At 43.9% G+C, this 26,961-nt stretch overlaps 1 protein-coding gene across 1 annotated transcript in view; it reads left to right on the top strand.

Annotated features, from left to right (window-relative positions):
• The window catches only part of LOC147108174 (protein unc-13 homolog A-like), a 470,724-nt gene that overhangs the window by 355,807 nt on the left and 87,956 nt on the right, over positions 1–26,961 (top strand). The window contains exons 26-27 of the mRNA XM_086004706.1: positions 3,589–3,674; positions 25,673–25,799. Of these exons, the coding sequence (XP_085860832.1) occupies positions 3,589–3,674; positions 25,673–25,799 (213 nt within the window). The remainder of the gene's footprint in view (positions 1–3,588; positions 3,675–25,672; positions 25,800–26,961) is intronic.

Below are 26,961 nucleotides of genomic sequence, written 5' to 3'. Positions count from 1 at the left end.
TGACAACAACAACTTGCATTTATATAGTGCCTTTAATGCAGAACATTGTCAAAAGGTGCTTCACAGAGGTGTACTCAGACAAAATGTTTGCCATTCTTGACCTTTTAAAAGAAGGATTCTTTCAGAGTATCACATACTGTATACATGTAGGCATTGGGAATAATGAAATTCCCCAAATGAATGGAAAATCACAGGCTGCACACCCATGATGTCGTGATATGTGAGTGGGAAAGGCCGGTTGTATTCAAGATCGTTAAATGGAGTTATTTTTTAAGTTTAGTGTCTTTTGCATGATTAGTCTGATCCCTGAAACTAGCTAATTTAATGTTCGAGACAAATTTTTGAATACAACCGGCCTTTCCCACTCGCATATCAGGACATTATGGGTGTGCAACCTATGATTTTCCATTCATTTGGGGAATTTCATTATTCCCAATGCCTACATGTATATGTGATACTCTGAAAGAATCCTTCTTTTAAAAGGTCAAGCATGTCTGTCTCCTCAACTTCTAATCTTTTGAGAAGAATGTAGACAGTGTTAATACCCTCTACCATGCCATGAATTGCAGTTCAACCGAGGTGTCAGCAGACAGACCATAATTGGTTGATAACAGCTACTTGAAACAAACAAATGCATATCAGATGAGGCTTTCTGTTGGGTCCACGAAGTTCCTTTGTGAGTAGAGAAACACTTTCAGATGAAGATTGGCAGTGTTAAGGGCCTAGCAGAACCTACTGGGCATTAATTGTAAGCTCTTGACTCATTTCAGCACAGTGAAGAGAAGGTAGTTGCAACTGATGAGCATACTTAGTCCAACGCATCCTGGGGTGGTGTAGCTGACTTCTTGGTTTCCCTAAACTGGTCAGATCATTAAACTTCCAGCGGCTGTCTAACAGGTTGTACAGGTGGCCCTAACTGACCAAGCTACCTACCTCCACTGTGCTTGGGCAATTCCTATGACCGGCCCCCTCCCCCTCATCTCAAGCAGGATCCCTTGTAAGGTACCCAATCCTCCTAGGATTTTCCTGGAATTAGGGGTTCCTATCCCGAGCACTGCCTCCAGCAACCTGGGAGATCAGCGATGTAAATTTCCTGCACATTTAAACTGCATTCATTTTAAACAGAATAATTTCCCTGCCTTTTCCACGGAGCTTATCACCAGCCACTGCTCGGAGCCAGCACCCGCAGAGAGTCGCGACCTGGTTGGGGGGGGTTGGAAATCGGGGGGAGGTTTCTGAAATTGGGGGGGACGGGGCCTTGAGTGTGGCAGGGGGAATGAGGGTTCAGGGGAATGGGGGTTGGGGCGAGAGGGCGACTGGGAATGGGGTAGACGCAGGGTCCAGCATTTCCCACAGAGCCGGGAGCAGCAGCAGCAAGGTGGTGAGTGGGAGCGGCACAGAGAGGAGCAGCCAGTTAAAGGGATAAGTGAAACCTGGGGACTTTACTGTGGGTAAACAGTGAAAGATTGTTTCCACTGGTGGGCGAATGGGGAACTAGGGAACAGAAACTAAGGATTCTCACTGGAAGAAAAAAGGGGGAAGTGAGGTGGAAGGCTCTTGACTTGAGTGCTATTAGACCTTAGGATTTTTCACCACATGTGGCTATTGAGATAGAGACTTGGGGATCGATTTTCCTGGAGCCGTCAGGCGGGGTTTCAGGCGTGTGGGGGGGGGGGGGAATCCCAAATTCGGGGGTCCCGACACCATCCCGCCCAAAACTTCGCTCCACACAAGTTTCAGAGGCGGAGGGTACCCGCCCCGCACTGGGACCCGCCGACCCCAGACAGGAAGGGATTAGTGCCAATTAACTGCCTGTTAACAGGCAGTTTTTAGCCTAATCCGTATTTTGAGGGGTGTCGTGTGGGATTCCCGACGGCTCCAAACCACGCCAGGTTAGAGCAGGCGGGCCGTCGGGTTGAAGGAGTTGGAGGGGTCGTGATGTCGGTGTTCAGGTGAGTGATGGGTGCATGAGTGCAAAGGTAAGTGTGTTTGGTGTGTCTAAAGTGTGTAAAGAACTTTTACTTACCTGTACTTGCCTTAACAGCCTTTCTTCCTGTAGGCGTCGGGAGCGCATCACTCAGCCGGCACTTAAAGCTGAATGGCTGCGATCTGTGGAAAGTGACAGCCTTCAGCTTTGAGTGCTGCTGAGAGTTCTAACTGAGTCTGTGCAGAAGGACTCATGTTAGAACTCAGACTGTCAGTGTTTGGCAGCTTCAAACAGCTGTGAAACACTGATATTTCATCTGTCAAAATCTCTTGACAGATGAAATTTCAGTCTGTGACGTCACCTGTTGCCAGATGGCCCTTAATTGGCCTGCTGAGCCCGCTGGGCGGGCTCAACAAGGTCAATCAAGGGAAAATCACGCGGATTGGCCGGACGTCGATGTAGGTGGGTCTAAAACCCGAAAGTTATAGTCCCGCCTTCTTCCCGACAGCTTCAGGAAAATCGACCCCTTAAACTTAATTTCAAAGGGAAGGGTATAAATATTTGCTCACATGATCAGGCAATACATGGTCAAGCATCACATGATCAGATGCCATGTGGTCAGAATGTCACGTGATCAAACCTCCAGGAATGCCTCCAATCACAGTTGGCAATCCTAATCTCTTCTCGTCCTAATTTGGGCCAGAATCATTTCATACTCTTAGCAATGTGAGTGCTCAGTGCCCTGTAACTGACCTCTGACATTCAGTGAACAAAGTTTCCCCTCCTTCCAAACAAAACTGGTCCTAAAGAAGCCAGGCCTTTAAAGCAGCTGCAGGCATTTAAATCATGCAGCTCTTGCCATTCCCCCTCCCCATTTTAAGTTGACAATCACAGGGAGCAATGCCAATACCCCCAAAAATTCACTGAGTTCATTGGTGAATCTTCCGCCCCCCCTCCCCCCCCCCCCCCCCCCCCCCCCCAAATGATCAAGTCACGCAGGTAAATCTAGCCCATGATGTTTGGAATAATCTGTAGAGTGGCTTTTCATATGTTCTTATGAAGATTTGCCAATTGACTGAGGCACCAGAGGGTGATCAACACTTGAGTTGTATCCCAGCACAAGTTAGTGCCTGCAGCAGAGAAGAGAAGAAAATTGAAGAGTAATAGAATGAAAAAAAGTACTTTTCCTTTTTTCATATGCACTTGTGTTCGTATATGCTAGCCCCATTAATTAAGTAAAAGTGGTAACTGCTTCTTGTAGTATTCAATTCCTATGGAAGTAGGTTATGCTAAAATTGAGGATATATACATTTCCATTTATAATTGTGAAGTTCGACTTAACATATTGTACTTTTATGTTTGATTATTTATCAAGTACTTTGTGACGTAAGAAAACTACTAGGCACTTGGTCTAAGTATTAAACAAGGCTTTAATCAACTGTTTTTCAACATGGAGATCTAGTTGTGTCCTTCACTAGTTCCTGTTAAAGAATGTCCTGAGCAAGCTGGGCCCATGCCCGAGTATTTATACTCTTCCTGGACAGCGCCACCAGCAGGCCTCCAGTATCATTTCATAAGTCATTTCCACATGAATGACAAGATTCATGTCACTTTGTCCTTTTATTGTTTCATTCTGACATGCATTCTATTTTTTCTTTTAGGTTTCCACAGGAACTGAATGTGGGAAAGATAAGTGCAGAAGTGATGTGGAACCTTTTTGCCCAGGACATGAAATATGCAATGGAAGGTTATACTATTTCTATTGTATTTTTGACTTACAAATTTGAAGTTTATCTTTTTCTCTTTATTTATTGGTATGATGACTAGTTGCTTGTCTATTTTATGAAAAAATCTTTTACATTTATCCTATCTATAATATATTAAAAACCTTGTGCCTGCATGCACTTCCCTTGTAGGGAAAAAAGGCACAATATAATTTTATTCTTCACTTGATTTGGGAAAATACCTTTTTTATCCCTACATGATCAAAATGTTATATTTAATTTATTGGGCCCTTTGTCCTAATAAGCTCCAGGCATAAATCATGGCTTTATAAAAAGACAATTTATTACATATCAGGAAAACACAAACCTAGGATCAAACAATATCTACAGTCCATACTCAGTTAGGAGTTAAGGAGCTTCAAGATATTTTAGAATTGCTTTAATGATAAGGAAAACTTCCTGATTTCAAAATGAATACCCTTAGTAGAGAAAAAGGGCATATACCATACAAACTCCATAACAAAGTTTTAAGTATACTTAGGGTTTGCTCAGGCTTTGATGTCTGTTGAGGCCTTGTTGTTGTCTCGATGCCAGCGGGGTAGTACAGTAGCAGATGTTCGTTTCTTGGGATCAGGACAGTCATGGAAGGAGGTAGGCTGGAAGAAGCAGCAGTCAGAGAGGGAGAGCTTGATTGGGATCACACTTTTGGGGCAGTTGTTTGCCACCGATAGGCTTCTTTGAATACAGCTCAGGAATTGATTGACATTCCCTTTATCCTTTGTCTTTGTGGTTCAGTTATGCAGATTTCTATGGTGATCAGTCCTTCTATTGTATCAGTCATAAGACGTGACTCAGCAGTCATTTTGACTTCAGCTGGTCCGGAGCCAATTTATTTTTCCTTTTTATGCAAAACTTTATTCATTAAATAATTTTTTTACTACACTCTCCAAAAACCATACTCCTCTTCTCGCATTTATAATGAAAACTGCCTGTATAAACCTGTCACACTGTAATTACATCCTCCTACCATTGGTGCTATTTTAGTGCACATCTCCATACCTCCACCTGTACTGCAGAGAAACTCCTATAGGAACAAGGAGTAAGCCATTCAGCCCCTCGAGCCTGTACTGCCACTAAATTAGATCATGACTGATCTGTAGCTTAACTCCATCTACCCGCCTTGATTTCGTAACCCTTATTAATACCCTTGTCTAACAAAAATCTATCAATCTCAGTTTTGAAATCTTCAGTTGACCTAGCCTCAATAGCTTTTTGGCGAAGAGAGTTCCAGATTTCCCTTTGTGTGAAGAAGTGCTTTCTGACATCATTCCTGAATGACCTAGCTCTAATTTTAAGGCTATGCCCCCTTGTTCTGGACTCTCCTACCAGTTGAAATGGCTTCTCTCTATCTACACTATCAAATTCTTTAATCATCTCGCATAGCATTACATCGTATTTACAGCACAGAAACAGGCTATTCGGCCCAACAGGTCCATGCAGGTGTTAATGCTCCACACGACTCTCCTCCCACCCTTCTTCATCTAACTCCCATCAAGATATCCTTCTATTCCTTTCTCCCTCATGTGTTTGCCTAGCTTCCCCTTAATTGCATCTATGCTAGTTGCCTCAACTACTCCTTGTGGTAGTAGTTCCACATTCTAACCACTCTGGGTAAAGAACTTTCTTCTGAATTCGCTGTTGGATTTATTAGTGACTATTTTATATTTACGGCCCCTAGTTCTAGTCTCTCCTGCAAGTGGAAACATCTTCTCTATGTCTACCCTGCCAAACCCTTTCAGAATCTTAAAGACCTCAGTTACCCCTCAGTCTTTTTTCTAGAAAAAACAGCCCCAGCCTGTTCAATCTTTCCTGACAGGTATAACACCTCATTTCTGGAATCGTCCTAGTAAATCTTTTTTGCACCTTCTCCAATGCCTCTGTATCCTTTTTATAATATGGAGACCAGAACTGTTCACAGTACTCTTAAGTGTGGCCTAACTAAAGTTCTATACATATTTAACATAACTTCTCTGCTTTTCAATTTTATCCCTCTAGAAATGAACCCTAGTGTTTTGTTTGCTTTTTCTAATGGCCTTATTAACCTGCGTCACTACTTTTAGTGATTTGTGTATTTGTACCCCCAGATCCCTCTGCTTCACTGCCTCATTTAGACACTTATTTTCCAAGGAGTATGTGGCCTCCTTATTCCTCCTACCAAAATGTACCACCTCGCACTTTTCTATATTGAAGTTCATTTGCAAATTACATGGCCATTCTGCAAGTTTATTAATATCTTCCTGTATTTTGTCGCAGTCCTCATCTGTGTTAACTATACCCCCAATTTGGTGTCACCCACAAATTTTGAAATTGTACTTCTGTTTCCCGACTCCACATCGTTTATGTAAATCGTGAACAAAAGTGTTCCCAGCACCGATCACTGATCCTTGTGGAACACCACTTCCCACCTTTTGCCAGCCTGAGTAGCTACCTTTAACCCCATTCACCCGGAACAGGGGTTTTCTGTTTTGTAACCAGCTTGTTAGCCATTCTGCTAATTGTCCTCTCACGCCACGTATTCTGACATGAGTCAACTACTTATCAAAGGCCTTTTGAAAATTCAAATATATTGGGCTGAAAATTGAGTAGCGCCCCAATTGAGACGCTAACTTTGCACCCCGGAAAAATTAGCGCCCCCGCGCCGGAAATTGAGTGGTTGCACCCCAAGAGGGAAGCGGGGCGCTACTGGAAGCGCCCCGCCTCCCTCTTGGGGCGCTGCGAGTGAATATCGTGGCGCTACGTGCCGCAGCGCCACACACTGCGGCAGGTCGCGCTGCGGTATTGCAGGCCTTCCTCCCCTTCTTAAAGGAGAGGGGCCTTGTGTAGCACGACCTGGGGCCCAGCTGGGCCCCCGGGGATCGGGAGTGCCGGCAAAAGAGCCCGGCACCCAAGAGAAGTGCTGGGCTCTTGGAGCGCAGCTGGCACTCTGCGGGGGGGCGCGGGGGTTCAGGAGGCCAGGGATGGGAGCGCAGGCAGGTGCTGGCAGGCGGCCAGCAACAAAAATGGCCACCCCGCACCTCGCCTTTAAATTGCGCCTTCCCGGCCGCAGGTACGTCACCCTGACCCTGTCGGACATAGCGTCCGGCGGTAAATCAGGTGGCGCTCCCGAAGATCGCGGCCGGGGCGTGAGCGGGACGCTGCGCACACCAATGACGTCATCGCCAGCGGCGCAGTGCTACCGGTCAGCGCCACCACTAACCTCCCGCTGAATTTGGTGGGAGGCGTGGGCAATGCCACGCCTGGGCGCTAGTTGGTTTGTGCCCCACTTAGCGCCCTCTTAAGGCGCTAACGGGTGGCGCAACCAACTGAATTTTTCCCCCATTATGTCTACTGCGTTACCCTTGTATACTCTCAGTTACTTCTTCAAAGAATTCAATAAGGTCGGTCAAGCATGACCTTCCCTTTTGAAATCAGTGCTGACTTTTTTATTATATTTTTAGTTTCTAGATGTTTTTCTATTATATCTTTGACTAAGGATCCTATTCTCTTTCCTACCACCGACGCTCTGCTAATTAACCTATAGTTTCCTGGACTTGTTCTATCTCCCTTTTTAAATACAGGAATCACATTAGCTGTCTGCCAGTCCTCAGGCACTATTCCCTTTTCTGATTAATTTTTCTATATATGTAATAGTCCCTCTGCTATCTCTTCTCTAACTTCTTCTAGCATGTGTGGAGGCAATTCACCCAGAACAGGGGTTTTATCCTCTTAAGTTTGATTTAGTTTATCAATTATCTCCCCCTTTCCATCTTAAATGTCTTTATATCTTTTTTGATCACTTCTAATGCCATGCCCACCATGTTCATCTCCCCTGAAGCAAAGTAATTATTTAATGTTTCTGCCCCTTCACTGTCATTACCTGTGAGTTTATCATGTATCTCTTAGTGGCCCTATCCCTATCCAGATTTTTCTTTTGTCATTTCTGTGTCTGTAGAATACTTCACTATTTCTTTTTATATTCCTTGTTGATTTAATTTTGTAGTTTCTCTTTGGCTTCCTAATTGTTTTTTGACTGCTTTTCTAAACTTCTCGTCTTCCATTTTGCCATCCTCTCCTTTGTTGTCTATGCACTTGGGGCTGGATTTTACCAGCCCTGAGGAGGCAGGTTTGGAGGCGGCACTGCTGGGAAAATACCAAAAAATGGGAGCAAGCCTCAAACCCACTCCCAACCCGCCTCCAACCAATCTTCCCGGGAGTCGGGTCCCCGATTAGCGCAGGGCTCTGACTCCTAGTGGCGGGAAGAGGATTATAGCCACTTAACTGCCTGTTAACAGGCAGTTAAGAGGCTTTTTCCTATATTTTGACTGCTGCTGCGGGCTTCCCGACGTTGGGGAATCCCGCCAGGGTAAGTGAGGCGTTCTGTGGGTCTGTTGTTATGTTGGTGTTTGGATGACTGCTGCAGAAGTGGTGTTTAAGGATGCAATGGGACACTGGTTAGTACCAGAGGTAAGGACTTTTTGTGAAAGTCATTTTTAATGTGTTTAGATGTTTCTGCAGGTGACGAGCTGTGAAGTGTTTGTGTAACCTCATCTCATCAGGAGAAGTGACAGATGGCTTCTGCAATCTCAGCTGCAGCTGCCATCTGTTTTATCCTAAGGAGAGAGTAATTGGAGAGCCTGGATGCAAGGGCTCACCTTTGGACAGTGATTGTCAGTGTTTGACAGCACCTCAATGCTGTCAAACACTGTCAAATCATCTGTCAAACAAGTGTGGTGCATGTGCCTTTAAGAAAACCGGCAGATGAAGCGTCATCAACTGACGTCATCTGACACCGGCTTTTCCTTAATTGGCCGGCAAGCCCGCAGGGCGGGCTTAACCAGGCCAATCAGGGCAAAATAGCATCTGTTTGTCAGACGACGCTGGGGGCGGGACTGGAACCCGAAAACCAGCAGTCCCGCCTGGAAGGTAAGATTCCACCCTTAGTGTCTGCCTTTTTCTTTCTTTTTAATTTTGCCCTAATTTCTTTATTCATCCATGGTTTGTCATTACTGGCTGGTCTGTTCTTGCTTTTAAGTGGGATATATTTCTCCTGGACTTTCTTGATCACTGTTTTAAATGTTTCCCACTGCTCTTTTTTTTTGTCAGTAGGTTTTTCCAGTTTATTTTCACTAGTTCCATTCTCACCCCCTTAAAATCAGCTTTTTTCCAATTTATAACTTTTGTCTTTGTTTTATGACCTTCTCGATCTTTATCTTAAACCTTATTATGTTGTGATCGCTGTTGCCTAGACCCCCTATGCTTACTTCTCTTATCTGTTCTGGTTCATTTCCCATTACTAGATCCAGCAGTGCCCCCTCTTTTGTTGGGCTTTTTAGATACTGGGTAAGAAAGAAGTCCTGCACACATTGTAAAAACTCCATTACCTGTACTCCTTTCGCTACCTCTTACCAGTTTATTTGGGGGTAGTTATCATCTCCCATTATTATTCTATTGTGGCGGAGCCACTAAGGGACTCCGATCAATTGTATATAATTCCCTTTAATAATATGTTAGCTACAGCCTGAGTCTGTATCTTTGTTTTCACTGTTTACATGTACAGAGCGCGATCGCTTTAATAGCGCGGGTAAACGCGATGACGTCACGCCGTTCATCACGTGATCCCCCACCGGCGGGAAAAACGTGATGACGTCAGCCACGGGACCGCCCAAGCAGTCCTCGTGGAGCCTCCGAACTGACTAGACCTATATTCGATGTTCTCCTGTAGTTATCCGTTAAACTGTTAGTTTTCATTAAACCTTGTTTATTTGATCGCCTGAGTGGACCTCAGTCTTTTGGATAGGAACTAGACATTCCTACATTGGTGACCCCGATTTTTGCGAACAGATTTCGCAGAAGTTACTGAACATGGAATCGAACGCCGTTGCTTTGAAGCTGCCACAGTTCTGGGAGCAACAGCCAGCCGCGTGGTTCATCCAGGCTGAAGCCCAGTTCGCAATCAGGAACATCGTTGCGGATCAGACCCGTTACTATCACGTGGTCTCCGCCCTTGACAGCGCCACAGCCTCGCGGATCGTCAGCCTGCTTGGTAATCCACCAGAAGATCGCAAGTATGACACGATAAAGGCGTGGTTGTTACAGGTCTAAAGGCTCACGAAGTCGGAGCGCGCCCGCCTGGCCTCGGGGACTCCAAGCCGTCCGAGCTCATGAGCCAAATGCTCACGCTCCTGGGCTCCGAACCGGAATGCTTCCTCTTCAGGGAGCTATCCCTCAGCCAGCTACCGGAGCAAGTTCAGGCTGCCCTAGCCAGGTCGGAAGTCACAGACTGCGCAGAGCTGGCTGCCGAAGCGGACAAGATCTTCGCGGTGACACAGCAGTACTGCGCTGCCACGAGGCGCCCATCCCCCACAGACGCTGCTCCAGCCCCATAACCTGCGGGGTTGTGCTTCTACCATGCCCGTTTTGGCGCGAAAGCTAGATGCTGCCGCCCTCCCTGCAGCTTTTTGCTCAAAAAAATAAATAAATAAATAAAAAATTAAAAAAAACTACAGCCACCCTGTCGAAAGAGGACCGGTTATAACGAGCGCCCCGCGGCTGTGATGGCAATCGGTAATTCGGGAAAACTCCTCTTCATCAACGACTCCCTATCTGGTCGACGTTTCCTCTGCGACACCGGGGCGCAGTGTAGCATCCTACCCGCATCAAATCTTGATCTACAAGCCGGGGGGGCACAGCCCCTCCCTCGAGGCGGCTAATGTCAGGGCCATTCGGACCTTCGGAAGATGGCGGGTCCAGGTGTGCTTCGGCGGCCAGCGGTTTTACTGGGATTTCATCACGGCCAAAGTCTCTCAAGCCATCCTCGGGGCGGATTTTTTGTGCGCCAACGGCCTCCTGGTGGATGTACGGCACCGCCGGTTGATCAATGCGGCCACTTTTCACTCCATCCCGTGCCACCGCGGTAACCCCGTGGCGCGCACGGTCTCCTGTGCGTTCCCACCTCCGGATGACTTCACTCGCCTCCTCGGAAATTTCCCAGACCTGACCAGACCCACCTTCTCTTCCACGGCCACGAAACATGGTGTCGAACATCACATCACCACTACTGGCTCCCTGGTCTACGCACGGGCCCGGCGCCTCGAACCTGGCAAGCTCGCGGCTGCGAAAGCGGAGTTCGACACGATGGAGCGGCTAGGGATTATTCGCCGGTCGAATAGTCCCTGGTCTTCGCCTCTCCACATTGTTCCGAAACCTGATGGCGGCCTTGCGGCGACTACCAACGCCTGAACGACGCCACTACTCCTGATCGGTACCCGATCCCTCATATTCAGGATTTCTCTGCCCATTTGGCGGGAAATACCATTTTTTCAAAAGTCGACCTTGTCCGTGGCTACCACCAGGTCCCCGTACACCCACAAGACGTCCCGAAAACTGCAGTCATCACCCCATTCGGCCTGTTTGAATTTCTGCGGATGCCGTTTGGATTGAAGAACGCTGCACAGGCTTTCCAGCGCTTGATGGACTCCGTGCTTCGGGACCTCAAGTTTCTATTCGTCTACCTCGATGACATCCTCATCGCCAGCCCTAATAAAGAGGAGCACATCTGCCATTTGCGCACCCTCTTTAGACGCCTCAGTCAACACGGCTTGATCATCAACTCGGCCAAGTGCCAGTTCGGCCTGCAGAAGATTGATTTCTTAGGCCACCGCATCACATCGGACGGCGCCATTCCCCTGCAAACGAAGGTGGAGGCAGCTACTTCGTTCCCGCGCCCGCAGACCATCAAGGCCCTGCAGGAGTTCCTCTGGATGGTAAATTTTTATCACTGGTTCGTCCCTAATGCAGCTCTGCTCATGCAGCCCCTGTACGAGGCCCTCAAGGGCAAGTCTGGCAAGGATCCGATTAGCTGGACAGGCGACATGGACCGGGCGTTCGTCGACACAAAAGGCGCTTTAGCCAACGCAACCATGCTGGCGCACCCGCTGCCAGGTGCCACCATCGCCCTTACCACCGACGCGTCAGACTACGCCATCGGCGCAGTGCAGGAACAGTGGGTGCATGGGACGTGGCAACCGCTGGCGTTTTTCAGCTGTCAACTACGGCGAAACGAACGGAAGTACAGCACGTTCGACTGGGAGTTGCTGGCCCTTTTTCTGGCCATCTGCCATTTCCGGTTCTTGCTACAGGGGCGTCCGTTCACGGCTTTTGTAGGCCATAAGCCACTAACGTTCGCTATGGCCAAGACCGCCGAACCGTGGTCAGCTCGGCAACAACGTCAGTTGACGTTTATCTCAGAATTCACCACTGACATTCAGCATATGTCCGGTAAGGACAACCTGGTGGCGGATTGCCTCTCCTGCGCAACCGTTCATGCAGTCCAGCTCGGCATCGACTATGCCCTCATGGCTGCGGATCAAGCCTCGGATCCGGAAGTCCAATCTTACAGAACCAACCCCTCTGGCCTCCAAGCGGCCGACGTCAAATTCCATGCCGCGGGCACTACGCTACTCTGCGACATCTCCGTAGGAGATCCTCGCCCTATCGTCCCGGTTGCCTGGCGCCGAAAAGTTTTTGACACCATACACGGGTTGTCGCACCCTGGCATGAAGGCCTCGCAACGGCTGATGTCGTCCAAATTCGTGTGGCGGGGCATGCACATGGATGTCCGCGACTGGGCCAACACCTGCGTGGTCTGCCAAAAGGCCAAGGTGCAGTGTCACGTCAAGGCTTCATTGGCCACTTTCGCTGTTCAGGAATGTAGGTTTGATCATGTGCATGTGGACCTGGTGGGGCCACTTCCGCTTTCGCACGGGTTTACTCATCTTCTTACAATGGTGGACCGCACCACTCGATGGCCGGAGGCGGTTCCTTTTGTCATCCACCACTTCCGCAGACGTCGCCAGGGCATTCATCTCCTCTTGGGTCACCCGTTTCAGGGTACCGGCGGACATCTCGTCTGATCGTGGGCCGCAGTTTTCTTCGGAGTTCTGGAACGCTGTGGCTCGGGCTCGGCGTCAAGCTACATCGCACCACTGCCTACCATCCACAGGCGAACGGCCTGTGCGAACGCTTCCACAGGTCGCTCAAGGCAGCACTGCGAGCCAGCCTTCAAGGTGCGGGCTGGGTGGACAGGCTTCCATGGGTCCTTTTGGGTCTTCGTATGGCGCCTAAAGAAGATCTTCAATCGTCCACGGCAGAGCTCGTATATGGCCAGCCGCTACGCGTACCAGGGGATTTCCTTCCGACTCCAACAGAGCCATGGTCCGCATCCCAGCAGCTCATCAGCCATCAGGAGACGGCCAGAAGTTTCGCTCCAGTGCCTACGTCACATCACGGCTTGCAGAGCTCCCACGTCCCAGCTGAGCTGAAGAACGCCGACTACGTGTTTATCCGCCACGACGCTCGTCGGGACTCGCTCAAACCCCCTTACACTGGTCCTTTCCGCGTGATAGAGCCGGGAGACAAATCTTTTTCGGTCGATGTCGGAGGTAAACCGGACCACATTTCGGTTGACCGGTTGAAGCCGGCTCACTTGGACCTTGACCGCCCAGTCGAGATCGCACAACCGCCGAAACGTGGCCGACCGCCCACAGTCGCTGTGCCAGATCAAATGCAATCGCCCGCCGTCCATCAGCTACCACTTCAAGGCTACAGAAGTCGATCTGACAGGCTTGTCAGGCCTCCTCGCCGTTTTACTTTTGCTATTAAAGACAATTCTGGGGGGGCGCATGTGGCGGAGCCGCTAAGGGACTCCGATCAATTGTATATAATTCCCTTTAATAATATGTTAGCTACAGCCTGAGTCTGTATCTTTGTTTTCACTGTTTACATGTACAGAGCGCGATCACTTTAATAGCGCGGGTAAACGCGATGACGTCACGCCGTTCATCACGTGATCCCCCACCGGCGGGAAAAACGTGATGTCAGCCACGGGACCGCCCAAGCAGTCCTCGTGGAGCCTCCGAACTGACTAGACCTATATTCGATGTTCTCCTGTAGTTATCCGTTAAACTCTGTTAGTTTTCATTAAACCTCGTTTATTTGATCGCCTGAGTGGACCTCAGTCTTTTGGATAGGAACTAGACATTCCTACACTATATCTTTTACTCAGTTCACATATTTGCTTGCATAGTTCTTCCTCCGCCACCTTTCCACTATCTTAAACACTTCAATTAGATCACCCCTTAATCTTCTATATTCAAGAGACTACAAGCCTAGTTTATGAAACTTGTCCTCGTAATTTAACCCTTTTACCCTCGGTATCATTCTGGTGAATCTGAGCTGCATCCACTCCAAGGCCAATATATCCTTCCTCAGATGCAGTGCCCAGAACTGAATTCAGTACTCCAGATGGGGTCTAACCAGAGTTCTGTACAGCTGTAACATAACTTCTACCCTTTTAAATTTCAGCCCTCTTGAGATAGCCAACATTCTATTAGCCTTTTTAAAAAAATAAAAAAATTTTTTTTTTTTAATTGTACCTGATTTCAGTACTTGAAACCTTAAATATCTCTGCTCGTCCACAGTTCCTGGCTTGTCACCATTTAGAAAATACTCTGATCTATCTTTCTTAGGTCCAAAGTGGATGATCTCACATTGGACTCCATCTGCCATAGTTTTGCTCACTCACTTAATCTATCAATGTCCCTTTGCAACTTTCTGCTCTCCTCTACATCTACGCTATTTACTGTGTCACCTAACTTAGTGTCATCAGCAAACTTAGATATATGGCTCTCTCTTCTTTCATCCAAATCATTTATAAATATAGTGAAAAGCTGTGGCCCCAGTACAGATCCTTGAAGGACACCACTAGTCACAATTTGAATATATACCCATTATCCCTACTCTCTTTCTTCTACCTCCTAACCAATTCCCTATTCAAGCCAATAGGTTGCCTCCAATTCCATGCACTCATTTTTGTTAACCATCTTTTATGTGGTACCTTGTTGAATGCCTTTTGGAAGTCCATATAAATAACATCCATAGAATACTCCCTTATCTACCACGTTAGTTACTTCCTCAAAAAATTCACCGAGTATCATTGATTTACCCTTTATAAATCCATGCTGGCTCTCTGATCAGCTCATATTTGTCCAAATGCTCAGTCACTCTGTCCTTAATAACTGATTCGAGTAAGTTCCTGACAACTGACATTAGACTCATGGGCCTATAATTTCCTAATTTATCTCTCTTGCCCTTAAATGCTAGTAGGTTGCATCAGTCCCTAATGGTAAAGTACAAGAGAAAATGCAAACTGATTCTTTTCTTATTAATATTTTAAGTCATTAAAAAATTCAATTTACAGATGTTTATAATTAGCACTTTGTTAAGTCTATGCAACTAAGTTTTCTAAAATCTATAGTACTCATCAAAGTAAATAGCTCCAACTGAAATGTATGGGAGGCAGTTCAGAGGCAGTTCAGAGACAGTTCACTCAGTTGATTCCTGAGATGAGGGAGTTGACTTATGAAGAAAAGGTTGAGCAGGCTGGGCCTATACTCATTGGAATTTAGAAGAATGAGAGGTGATCTTATTGAAACATATAAGATACTGAGGGGGCTCGACAAGGTAGATGCAGAGCAGATGTTTCCTCTCGTGGGGAAATCTAGAACTCGGGGGCATAGTTTCAGAATAAAGGGTCGCCCTTTTAGAACTGAGATGAGGAGGAATTTCTTTGAGGGCCGTAAATCTGTGGAATTCTCTGCTCCAGAGAGCTGTGGAGGTTTGGTCATTAAATACATTTAAGGTGGAGTTGACAAATTTTTGCAAGATAAGGGAGTGAAAGGTTATGGAGAGCTGGCAGGGAAGTGGCTTTGAGCCCAAGATCAGCAATGATCTTATTGAATGGCGGCGCAGGCTTGAGGGGCCAAGTGGCCTATTCCTGCGCCTATTTCTTATGTTCTTATGTAAGTCTTTTGAATTTTTACACAATTAAAATGGAAAGTTTATTACCCTCCATAAACTTGAAGTCATCCAAATCTCTGCTGCCTGTATCCTATTCGCACCAAGTCCCATTCGCCCATCACCCCTGTGCTCACTGATCTACGTTGGCGCCCAGTTAAGAAACATCTCTGGATTAAAATTCTGAACCTTGTCTTCAAAATCGGGTGGGATATGTGTCGGTGCAGGCTCGATGGGCCGAAATGGCCTCTATCTGCACTGTGGGGTTTCTGTGATTTCTGTGAACTCTACGAAATATCTGCACTCCTCCAATTCCGGCCTCTTGAGCATCCCCGATTTTAATTGCTCCACCATTGGTGGCCGTGCTTTCAGCTGCCAAGGCCCTAAGCTCTGGAATTCCCTCCCTAAATCTTTCCGTGTCTCTACCTCACTTTCTTCCTTTAAGACGCTCCTTAAATCCTACCTCCTTTCTGCCCTAATATATCCTTATGTGGCTCAGTGTCAAATTTTGTTTGATAACACTCCTGTGAAGCGCCTTGAGACGTTTTATTATGTTAAAGGCGCTATATAAATACAAGTTGTTTTTGTTACTGAAAATGTGCATATTTTTTGTTTATGCTTCAGTCTGATTGCATTCCCTGTGCAATTTGAGAACGCAAGCTGAGACTTGTAATTGTAGAAACAGAAAGGAACCTTTCTCCACATTTAAATTTATTGTATTGGCTTTTTGAACAGGACTGTGTGGATTTGGTGTGTCAATCAACTGTCATCTCCATTAGCAAGGCAGGTTTGAACTTGGCAAAGATCAACGTCCCTACTTATCTGCTATGTGTAAGCAAGGTCATTTCGGAAGGGGATTATCATCTGTCAACATAAGCTTTTGTTTCTTTTTGGATGTCACTAAGGACTAGCATATTACTCTTTTACAACCCACTATTTAAATGATTGCCAGCTTCCTCCAAAGCTTAATAATACAGCATCCAATGAAGCACTAAACCATATAGCCCAGAGGTCCTGGGTTCCATTCCCAGCCTGTACTCAGTTAGGTGGTTGCAGCTGAGGCAGAAATTGAAATGCCACTAACCAGTCAGAGCTATCGGAGAGAGGGTGGTCACCAGAGACAAAAAAGATCAAGGTGAAGCAGAGAGAGATATTGACGAGAGCAATCAGCCAGTGAAAGAAAGGTTAACCAAAAGGATCAGCCAGAAAGGGAGAAATTAACAAGAGGCCAGCCACAGAGTGAGAACAAGAGAGAATATCTAAGGTTCAGCCAGAGAGAGAAAGAGATTAACCAGGCCTGAAAGAAAGATGCCTGCATGTGGTGCTTGTGCAGGAGGATTGGGGGGCAGAGGGAACAGATTGCCTGGTGTGTACAAACTTCAAGTTGCTAGCTACAGACTGCAAAGTTATGGGGTAATTTTCACTGAGTATTGGTGGATAACTGGTGGTGCGGATTGGCCGCCTGTTACACACACTGCCCGATCTGCAACAGTCAGTTTTCTGCGCATACCCAGAGTGAAAATTAATTCATGAGGTAGGTCCCAATTGGACGGGAAGAGCAGTACTGCACTGCTGAATATTAATGCTGCTGTCCCACCCTGGATATTTTTAGAGAGGCATCAAGGTAGAGAGGCAAAAATTGAGAAAATGAAAAGAAGACAAAGAGTAAAGGAGTGCAAGAAGGATCAGAAATGAGAGAGGAGGGGAGTGAAAGAAGGGCAGAAGTGAGGTGGTGGATGTTCAAGGACTTCTAGAAATGCAAAGGTAATTTAATCCTACACAGCTCACTCACTAAATGTGACGCACAGATCCAGACTATCTAAAAGGTTGGACACCCCTCTCCTAGGCCATTGACACTTTCCTCAATAACACTTCTATTATACTTCATCAATCTGAGTTTCAAGCTATAAGGGGGCGATTTTGCCAGCCCTAGGAAGGCGGGCAAGGAGGTGGGACTGCCGGGAAAATGGCAGAATCTGGGAGCGGGTACCCATCCCACCTCCAACCCGCCTCTGTGCCATCTTCCCAAGAGGCTGGTACCCGACCCGCGCTGGGAGCCGCCGCCTCAAGGCGGGAAGGGGATTGGTGCCAATTAACTGCCAGTTAACAGGCAGTTTTTTTGAGAATCCCTATTTTCAGCCCTGAAGTGCGGGCTTCCCGATGGCTCCGAACCACGCCAGGGCCGTCGGTCTGCGGGGGTCGGAGGGGTCGAGAGGGGTGTGCAGGTGAGTGATGGGTGCAAGTGTGGAGAGATGAGTGCATGAGGCGAGTGTAAAGTGTTTTAATAAGTTTTACTTACCTTTACTTCTCCCTGCAGGCTTCATCCCTTCAGGTCTCGGAAGTCCCTCAGCTCACCAGCACAGAAAGCAGAATGGTCGCTGAACTGTCAAAAGCTGCAGCCTTCTGCTTTCTGCTCAGGAGAGATCTGAGTGGAAGTGCTCAACTTAAAGGACAGATCGTCAGTGTTTGACAGCTTCACAGAGCCGTCAAACGCTGACATTTCATCTGTCAAAAGCTCTTGACAGATGAAACGTCACTCGCTGACGTCACCTGTAACCAGCTTTCCCTTAATTGGCCTGCTAAGCCTGCTGGGCGGGCTTAACAAGGTCAATCAAGGGAAAATAGTGTGGGTTGACCACAAGTCGATGGAGGTGGGACTAAAACCCGACAAGTGGGAGTCCCACCTCCAAAAGCTCCCCATTGAGAAAATCCAGCCCTTAATATCAAAATTGTGTTTGCTATCAATCTATTGTTTCAGGATAGGTATTGATTGCAGGACAAACATAGATGGTAACTTCTGTCAGACTTTATATCCTTCATGTTTTGTCAATGCTTCCTTTGAAGATTGAAAGAGAGTGAGTTTATGGCTTGGAAGCGCTAATTGTCCAGAACAGCCTTAATGACTTGCACTAGGAACACATGTCTCTGCCATCTGAGAGTTTCGATTTGTATTCAAACAAGCCTGTTAACTGTGATTTATAAAGTTACCCTTTGACACCAAAATATTCTTTGGTATTGCATTGAATGATAATTTATGACTGAAAAATACTATGGGCCCAAAGTTGCTGGGATCCTGCTGCATTGTTGGAAGTGTGGTAGACTGGCACTTCTGGCTGTCTCCTGTAAAGGCCACTGACCCAGTCCCAAATCCCAGGGATTGGTTCATTTTAATATTCCAGACATAAAGCGATATATACATTTTATATTATATATTAAGTATCATTGTCTACATAGGCAGTCTGTGGTTACACTTGATCTACTCTATATCTGTATTTTAATTGCACTAGAATTCAAATTTAGATAACTATCATCCTTTGGCAATCCATTAGTGTATAGTGCAAACTTTTCACAATAAGTAATAATATTTACATAAGAGAAGTAAAGCCGAGTACTTTTTTCCCCAAATTTGCCCCCATTTTATAGAGGAAAATAATATGCTTACGAGAATTTACTTGGATATTTAAAAAAATCTGATTTATTACCAGCCTGGAAAACTTCAAGTTGAGTCACTCTGCTTAGAGTTTTGGGAGCATGCTGTGCATCCTGGTGGGGCTTCAATGGAAAGTGTGGAGATAGCAACTTCAGTCCCAGTAAGATCCCCCTCTGAAGTTGTGGGACCCCAGAAAACCAAACTATTGACGGGGAAATTTGCATCCAATATTCTTTGTAGCACAGAATTCCCAACGGGATTAATCTGGCCTTTCTCCCTCCCATTACCACCATAAATCAAAAATAATATAGACGGTGTGGACTGTAATTTGCATTAAATAATGGTGAAAAGTTCTCTCTTTCATGACCTTAATGCAACAAATATGTCGTACCAGATGTGAGGTGACAATAATAAAAAATTTGTATTTATTGGTTTGCAGGCCTCTAGAAAAGCAACTTAATCCATTGCTTTTGCACTAGTCTTCCACCTAGACGTAAAGTGATATGGGAGAGTTGCATATTAACAATACAAAAATATATTAGAGTGCATGCTGCAAGAATCTTTTGCTTAAAAAAAAGTACAAAAGACACCTTAGTTTTTGATGGTGACGTTATAATTTCACCTACAGAATAAAGCAATTTATTTATGCAGTCCCAGAAAATAAAAATAAAATAAAAGTAGGTAGAATTTTGGAGCCCAGAACAGATAAGCTGTGCAAACACACTCTAGGTTACAGTATATAATGTACAGTAGCGTGTTGGGAAAGGGAAAACGAGACCAAACGCAGATTGGGTGACCGCTTTGCAGAACACCTCCGTTCAGTCCGTAAGGGTGACCCTGAGCTTCGGTCGCCTGTCATTTCAATTCACCATTCCATTCCCACTCAGACCTCACCATCTGCGGCCTCTTGCATTGTTCCACGGAAGCTCAGCGTAAGCTCGAGGAACAACACCTCATCTTCCGATTAGGCACTTTACAGCCTTCCGGACTCAATATCGAGTTCAACAATTTCAGATCATAACCTTGGCCCCTATTATATTTTTATATTTTTTATCCACACTTTTGGTTTGTGCCTTTTCCCCTTTTTTTTTCTCTCTCCCACATGGCAGCTGTCTTTCACTCTGCCAGCGCATTTCACACTTTATCTAAAGCCATTGTTTGCTTCTTTACCTGTCCTATTACCATCTCGTCTCACCTTGAATATCTCTTCATGTCTCTTCCTTCATCCCCTCCCCCATTTCACAGCCCCCAAACTGCCTTTTAATCTGTTTCATTTCCTGCCTTTTTTTTCTCAGTTCTGAAGAAGGGTTTCGACCTGAAACGTTGACTCTGTTTCTCTCCACAGATGTTGCCTGGCCGCCTGAGTTTTTCCAGCGTTTTCTGTTTTTATTTAATATTACATAACCTGATTTCAACCATTTTATTTCTGATATTTTAGTTTTGCATCCAATAGTATTCAACAAGGTATCTGATAGTAGATTTTTTTTTAATGCAGAAAATTGTTAAATTCCCTAATTAAGAGCATTCACTGTGAACAGCTGTAAAATGTCACTTTAAATACCTCCTGGACTAATCCCTGACAGTTCTATTAATCTTCCTACTATCTGAAATGTCCTTCATCCTTCTGTAATGATAGTTTCAGAGCCTCCTGCAGTGTAAATCTGTTACCTGGTATGAGAACCGATTATCACTGGCAATCAACTTATCTTCTAGCTTCCAAACTGTAAGAGCTACTGCTGATGAAATAATAGTTGGCTAATCAGGCAAAGTTCCATTTAGTTCTAAATTTTATCTGTGTTCTGGTATCTCTGAAACCTTTATCACAGTATCTTGAGTTACTAGAGTATATTGATGTGAAAAAATTGACACACATGAGAGAGTTTCTGTAACAGGACAGTCAAAAACATTGCCAGAAAGAGACTTGAATGCATGCTAAATGTCAGACTTTTATCACGTCATACTTTACAAAGGTGTCACACGTCGGCATTGCGCATTAGGCAGAAATTAGTGATTGGCTGAAATGAAGACTTGTCTGTTAAATAGCCAATCAAATATCAGAGACTGCTGGCAAATCAGAAGCTGTTAGATTCAGTCAGTAAGTACCAATGAGAACAGAGAAAGCAGCAGGAGATTATCCATTCACATTTTTCAGTTTGCTTTCTTTCAAAGTTATTAATCTGGAATTGGCAAATAGCACTCAGTGTCAGAAATGGAAAGGTGTTCGATTCCCCAGCACTGATATACCACACCTTAAGCAAACCACCTTCAAAAATGTAAAAAAAAAGAAAAATAGTTTGCTTTCCAATTGTAACACCTGAAAAAAATAACCTGGATCACACTTGCCTCTTACTAGTGATAAATGATAGCATACAGGCCAAGATTTTCTGCTGGAGTTTTGCCAGTTCCCTGGTATCTCTCCAGTGATGAGAGCAGGAAGTCCTTCAGCAGATGTCCCTCTGGAAGCCCACCTAGGTTATCATCCATACGCTGGAAAACCAGCAAAGTCCTACCACAGGCTACTTGTATTTGGCTGTGAAAATATTGGGTAATACCTGAGCAGCTTCCATTGTTGCAGAGCTGATCTATTTTAACTCTGCCCAGTCCAAGATAATAGATCTGTTTTTAAAGCACCTTTAAGTTCAATATATGTCAACTAAGGCTGTAATTATCCTGCAGTATTGGTCTCGTCAGTATTTGTGGGGCATAATGTGCATTCGGCAGACTAAAGTTTTACTGCTCAGTGCTCATCCCTCCAGTAAGGTTAGTGACTAAAGAGCTTGGCACTCAAACAGGTGGTTAATTTTTTATGCTACCAGGGTGTAAATTAGACTGTCTGCTTTTTCATTACATTAAAAACATTCTAACAATGCTTTAAAAGTTAGGAGGCATTGATTATGTCAGATTATCAACTATTGCTCCAAAAAAGAACAATAGACTGGCTGTCCACTTTCAAAATGTGTCTTTGCACCAAGCTTGATTTAAAATGTACCTGGTGCAAACTCAAAATGGTGTGAGAATGCCAACTGGCAGGGCTTTCACACCATTTGGCTTAAAACTGCTTTTATATTGGTCTTTTAATTTGGAATCTTGAGAGCCAGCAGCCAGCATTAATGCTGTTACAAATCCATTAACTGGATTGACAAGTCTGCAGACGAGCAATGGAAAATGGATTTAACAGCATAAACACAGAGAGCTGGTTCACAGTTGCAGGGATCCCAAAATCTGAATTAAAAATAGACCAACATAAAAGCAACTGAAGTGCACTCAGATACGTGATTGGAATCTGACTCCAGAGTTATACTGCCATTTGAGTACCTGAAACTCATTTGTATCAGTGCAAAAGTAACAGTATAACTAACGTAAGTGCTATGATTACTTCTACATATGTGCATTTCTTCAATTCCAGTTTACTTGTATTAAAACATTCCAGAGAATTTTTTTGCAGATGTCCTGCAGTATGGGTGCATTCCAGAAACTGTAGAGGGTATTCAGTGCTGAAAATGTTAAGCAGTCTGAACTGGTAGCTGAGTGTTGAACACAACATCTACTTCACTGACTAATCCAGTAGCATTTCCAGAGATCCAGACTAAGCTATTGCCATTATGAAATAATCTTATTGTTTAATGCCTTTAATAAGGTTGAATGCTTCTAGCTGGTTTTGAAATTCTATATCTAGAGATTTATCACTGGCTTCAAATCAAGTTATACTGAAATAATTGTGCATTTAGTGTAATTGAGAATATCTTGATCACTTTTTACTATTGAGTTGGGGGGGGAAGTCTTATTATGACATAAAACACATTACACTTTATTTTAAGTTTGTGTTGTGCTCAGTGAAGCATATTAGCAATATATAGCAAGGGATCATTTTCTCTGTATTGACAACTGAGCATCAATTTGCAAGCTTTCAATACATATTAAAGGGATAAAGTGCATGGGATAAAAATAATACCCTTCCATTGTCTCTTCATTGCCATTGGCTAACGATATGAAGACTTTTATCGCTTCACTTTAGTCGTTTCTGAGGAGTAATTAATCGGTGGGCCTTTGGGAGTTGACCATCTGCTTCCTCTTGGTTATAAATCTGAAATCTCAAAATAAATGTTCACGATGAGTGTTAATTATATGAATCTTCAGGAAAAACTCAAACTTCCAATTCGCAATTTATAATTTTACTAATTTTTATCCTTTTTTTTCAGAAAATGTCATCTGTTTTAGCATTTTAAGAGAGAATTGCATTTTAAATATTTGAGTTATATTGGAAAATGTTCTGGTCGAGCAGTTTTCTGATTAGATATGGGTAGCAAGTAGTGAGAATGATGATGCTTCAAAGAAATGAAGCTGTCACAAATAATAGCATAGTTCAGATTTATTTTAAATTTAAGCAGTGAACAGGTTAATGAAATCAGCATCAGAAAAATGTTCATAACCTCTCAGCAGAAGATGATTTTTCCCTACCCAAAAACCAGGAGGAAATTGCTTCAGTATAAATAAAGTGCATTTCAGAATCATGAATGTAATTGTAATGTAAAATTACTTGCAGCCTAGTGATAATGTAAAGATATTTGGGAGCATTCCTTGGCCTGAGACTGCAATTCTATTGTGATCTGCTTGAAGGGAAGGCTGGGGAGGTACTTTCTGTTTAAAGTACTTCCCCATAGCTCTTCAAAAAATGCATATAACACTATTTACTATCTTCTAGAAAATATTTAGTCAATTTATCAGAGAGTTTTCAGGCTGATTGGGACTGGCACTTTGGATTTCTGCTTTCTTCCTGAGCCATAGATTACAAGGATGGCCCGCATTATTCCTGTGAGTCATAAATTGAAATTTAAGTGGCTCTGAAGGGGAGAGTAGATACCTCGGGTGCCATCCACATAAGCCTGAAAATAGCCGTTGACTTCAATTAGCAGCCTGCAGGACCAATCCCAAGACACTCCGATGACGGAAATAATACTACTGGCAGCAGTTACCCAGCTGGCTCAGCCCTGGCTGCAGCAGCACTGGGACTATTTTGTTATATGGAGTATTTGATCAGCTGTATCTGTACGTCTAACCTTCAGTACCATTCTTACCCAGATATTTATGCAATTTTTTTAAAAGGCATTAACATAACAGTAAACTACTTTTACTGAGAGTCTGCCCTTCACATCTGCTTCATTTTAGGGAAAGAAAAATTCTTCTAATCTCTAGTTTTGCTTAAAGCTTGTTATTTTTATACCCAAGGATGTCCAATCTGTGATCACAAAATTAAATAACCTGTAAAAATGCATCTGTCATTTAAATTGTTCCAAACCTTACGATTAGCCTGTAATGTAAATAAAATTAAGCTCCATTTATTTATTTTTGGGTGGGGTGTTCAGAAGGATTTATTTTTGGGTGATATAACTAAAGCACTGGTAATGAGTTCGTGAAGATTGTAATATCAGTCATCAATTTGTCAGAAAAATCACAGATTACGTGGGGGGAAAGCTTTGGGATAAACTAAGCCTAACATTGCCAAAAATAATAATCTTTGTAACAACCCACCCCAATCTGGAGAAACCATGGGTGAAGTCTACCAACATAAAAGCAATGCAGTGTTCAAATGCAGCATCGGTACAAACACTTGGCAGCCCTCACTGTTCTGGGCTACTGGGATATCACTGCAATGACATCTGTAACTTCTTGCATCATGGTGTTGACATCTGTCCTGCATTTGGACTTTTGCACATCCTGAGCCACCATCTGTTCCTTGTCTATTTTTTAATCTGTGCCACTCTACTGTGGCTGTAGTGCAATTGAGGCTCAGATTGTTGTAGTGGTATATGAAGAAAAGCATACTGAGGTTTCTCAGGGCTCCAGTTTAAACAAGGTGATTGGCCTTCATTTATCATTAACTAACTCAGCAGGTGTTCACACTTAAGGAGAAGTGTGATGCGGCAGGTTTTGTGTTGAACTAAAATTTGAAGGATAATGTGTAAAATATTTAAAATGTTAAGATATGATTTATTTTCATTTTGGAACTGAGATGAAATTATGAACTTCCCATGATCCAACCTATTTACTACCTAAGCCAATAAATGTGTTTATAGCAGATTTTATCTGCATTTAAGTTCAGTATTTTTCTCAACTACACTGTTTTGTTTATTTAGAGACAATTAGGCACAGATGGAATGTTTTCTCCCACTGAAATAAAGCTGTTGTGCCCAGGGCAGGTTTTTGCTGCTAGTTATTTTCAACGCCGAGCGCATTCTCAGTGTTCAGGAAATACTGTTAGACTGTTCACAATCTAATTGGATTTTGAATGGAAGCCAAATACAATGCAGCAGGTCATAAAGGACATGGTACAAAACAAGAGTATAGTTTGGGTAATAAATTGAATATAATGTACCAGGCATAGACGTATTCACTTATTAACAATTACATCTAATTGTATACAGTTAGCAAGAAGTGACTGTTGCCCACATAACAGCTATTTCACTTCAAGTAATTAATTGCATAAAAGCTCTTTGAGGCTTTTGCCCTTAAAGGTGTTGTACAATTGCAAGTATTGTAGCAAAAACAAATACAAATGATGCAGAAAAATTGTTTGTTTTCTTTGTTTTATTTGACAGAAATATTACATAGTAAGCATTAATTAAAACACAGTTGGATCATTTGACTCTATAGCAATACTTTGCAATTCCATTGCAAACTTACCATTTTTTTGTCTTTCAGAACATGAAAAGCACAGACTCTGCAAAAGTGCAGATTACATGAATTTACACTTCAAAGTGAAGTGGCTGTATAATGAGTATGTAAAGGACCTGCCAGCTTTCAAGAATTCAGTCCCAGAGTACCCAGCGTAAGTGCTCCTCTAATCAATTCAGAAATGTAACTCCCAGTTTAGTCAATGTTAGGGTAGAATTGCTGTGAAAAACCTTACTTAGATGGTACTAAAGTTTCATTAATTAAGGCACTTTTATATTGGTGCTTGGGCGAGCAGTGCTGCAACTGCCTCTTCCTTTGTTACTTCACCTGTGTGCCTCAGATCCTCACTCCAATCTCCACTCCCAGGACTTAAACATAAAAAAAGTTCCTGGCATTGTCGAAACTACAGAGTTTCCCATGTTTATATTATAGTGTGCTGGCAGCAAAGGTGCTGCAATCCTGCCACTGATGCTGCACTACAAAAGTGTCTTTACATGAGAATAACTCAGTGGTGCAGGTTTTACACATGAATTTCAGGTCTAAAGTAGCTTCATTTACCCACAGTTACTTACCTGAAAACAGACATTGCCTAAATAATTGAGTAACACCCTGCCATCAGAAACGAGAAGCAGCTGTGAAATGTAGGTGTGCAAGTATAGATGTAAAGGAAAACTAAAAGTGGGAAATGTGAATAAAAATAGAAAATGCTAGAACTAAACAGCACTTCAATCCGTATCTGAACGAGAAAGACAGATTATCACAACTTTTTGAGTGAGACCCTTCCTCAAAACCCTAATGTAATGAAAGCCACAGTTCCTCTTTCATTTGAAAACTTGGTTTACATTTGTCTGCCTTGCAGCAGCACAGTTATTTGGACTCCGGTTCTAACTTAAGTCACTGCGTGGGCTAGCATAGCACTTTCTTCATTATAAATGTATGAAGCAAGCAACTATATCAGACTGGGGGAAAAACGCCTCCAGATTTGCTAAATTAACTTCTATTTGGCAACGTTTGACGAGTTCACTACCGGTTGCCAGTAAATAATTCCAAATGCTATTTAGAAATTGCTAATAAAATTGTACCAGTTCAGAATTAAATAGTGCTGTCAAATCCTACAATGAAAAATTGTAAATCAGCAAATACTAAGTGTACAAAAATAATGTTTAAGTTCTTTGTGTAGTTACAGAAAATTATTTTACTAAACTGCTATTATAAACCAATAACAGTTGAGTAAAATAATGTTTATTTAATTTTGCACACAGGAAAAATACCCTAATCCTTGGCATTTCTTCAGAATGAAAATACAATGAGGATTC

This window comes from Somniosus microcephalus, chromosome 13, assembly GCF_052327205.1.
Source record: "Somniosus microcephalus isolate GS21.2 chromosome 13, FLI_Smic_1.0, whole genome shotgun sequence".
Classification (NCBI taxonomy): domain Eukaryota; kingdom Metazoa; phylum Chordata; class Chondrichthyes; order Squaliformes; family Somniosidae; genus Somniosus; species Somniosus microcephalus.
Note: the sequence above shows the minus strand (reverse complement) of the source record. Positions and strands in the feature narration are given on the sequence as shown.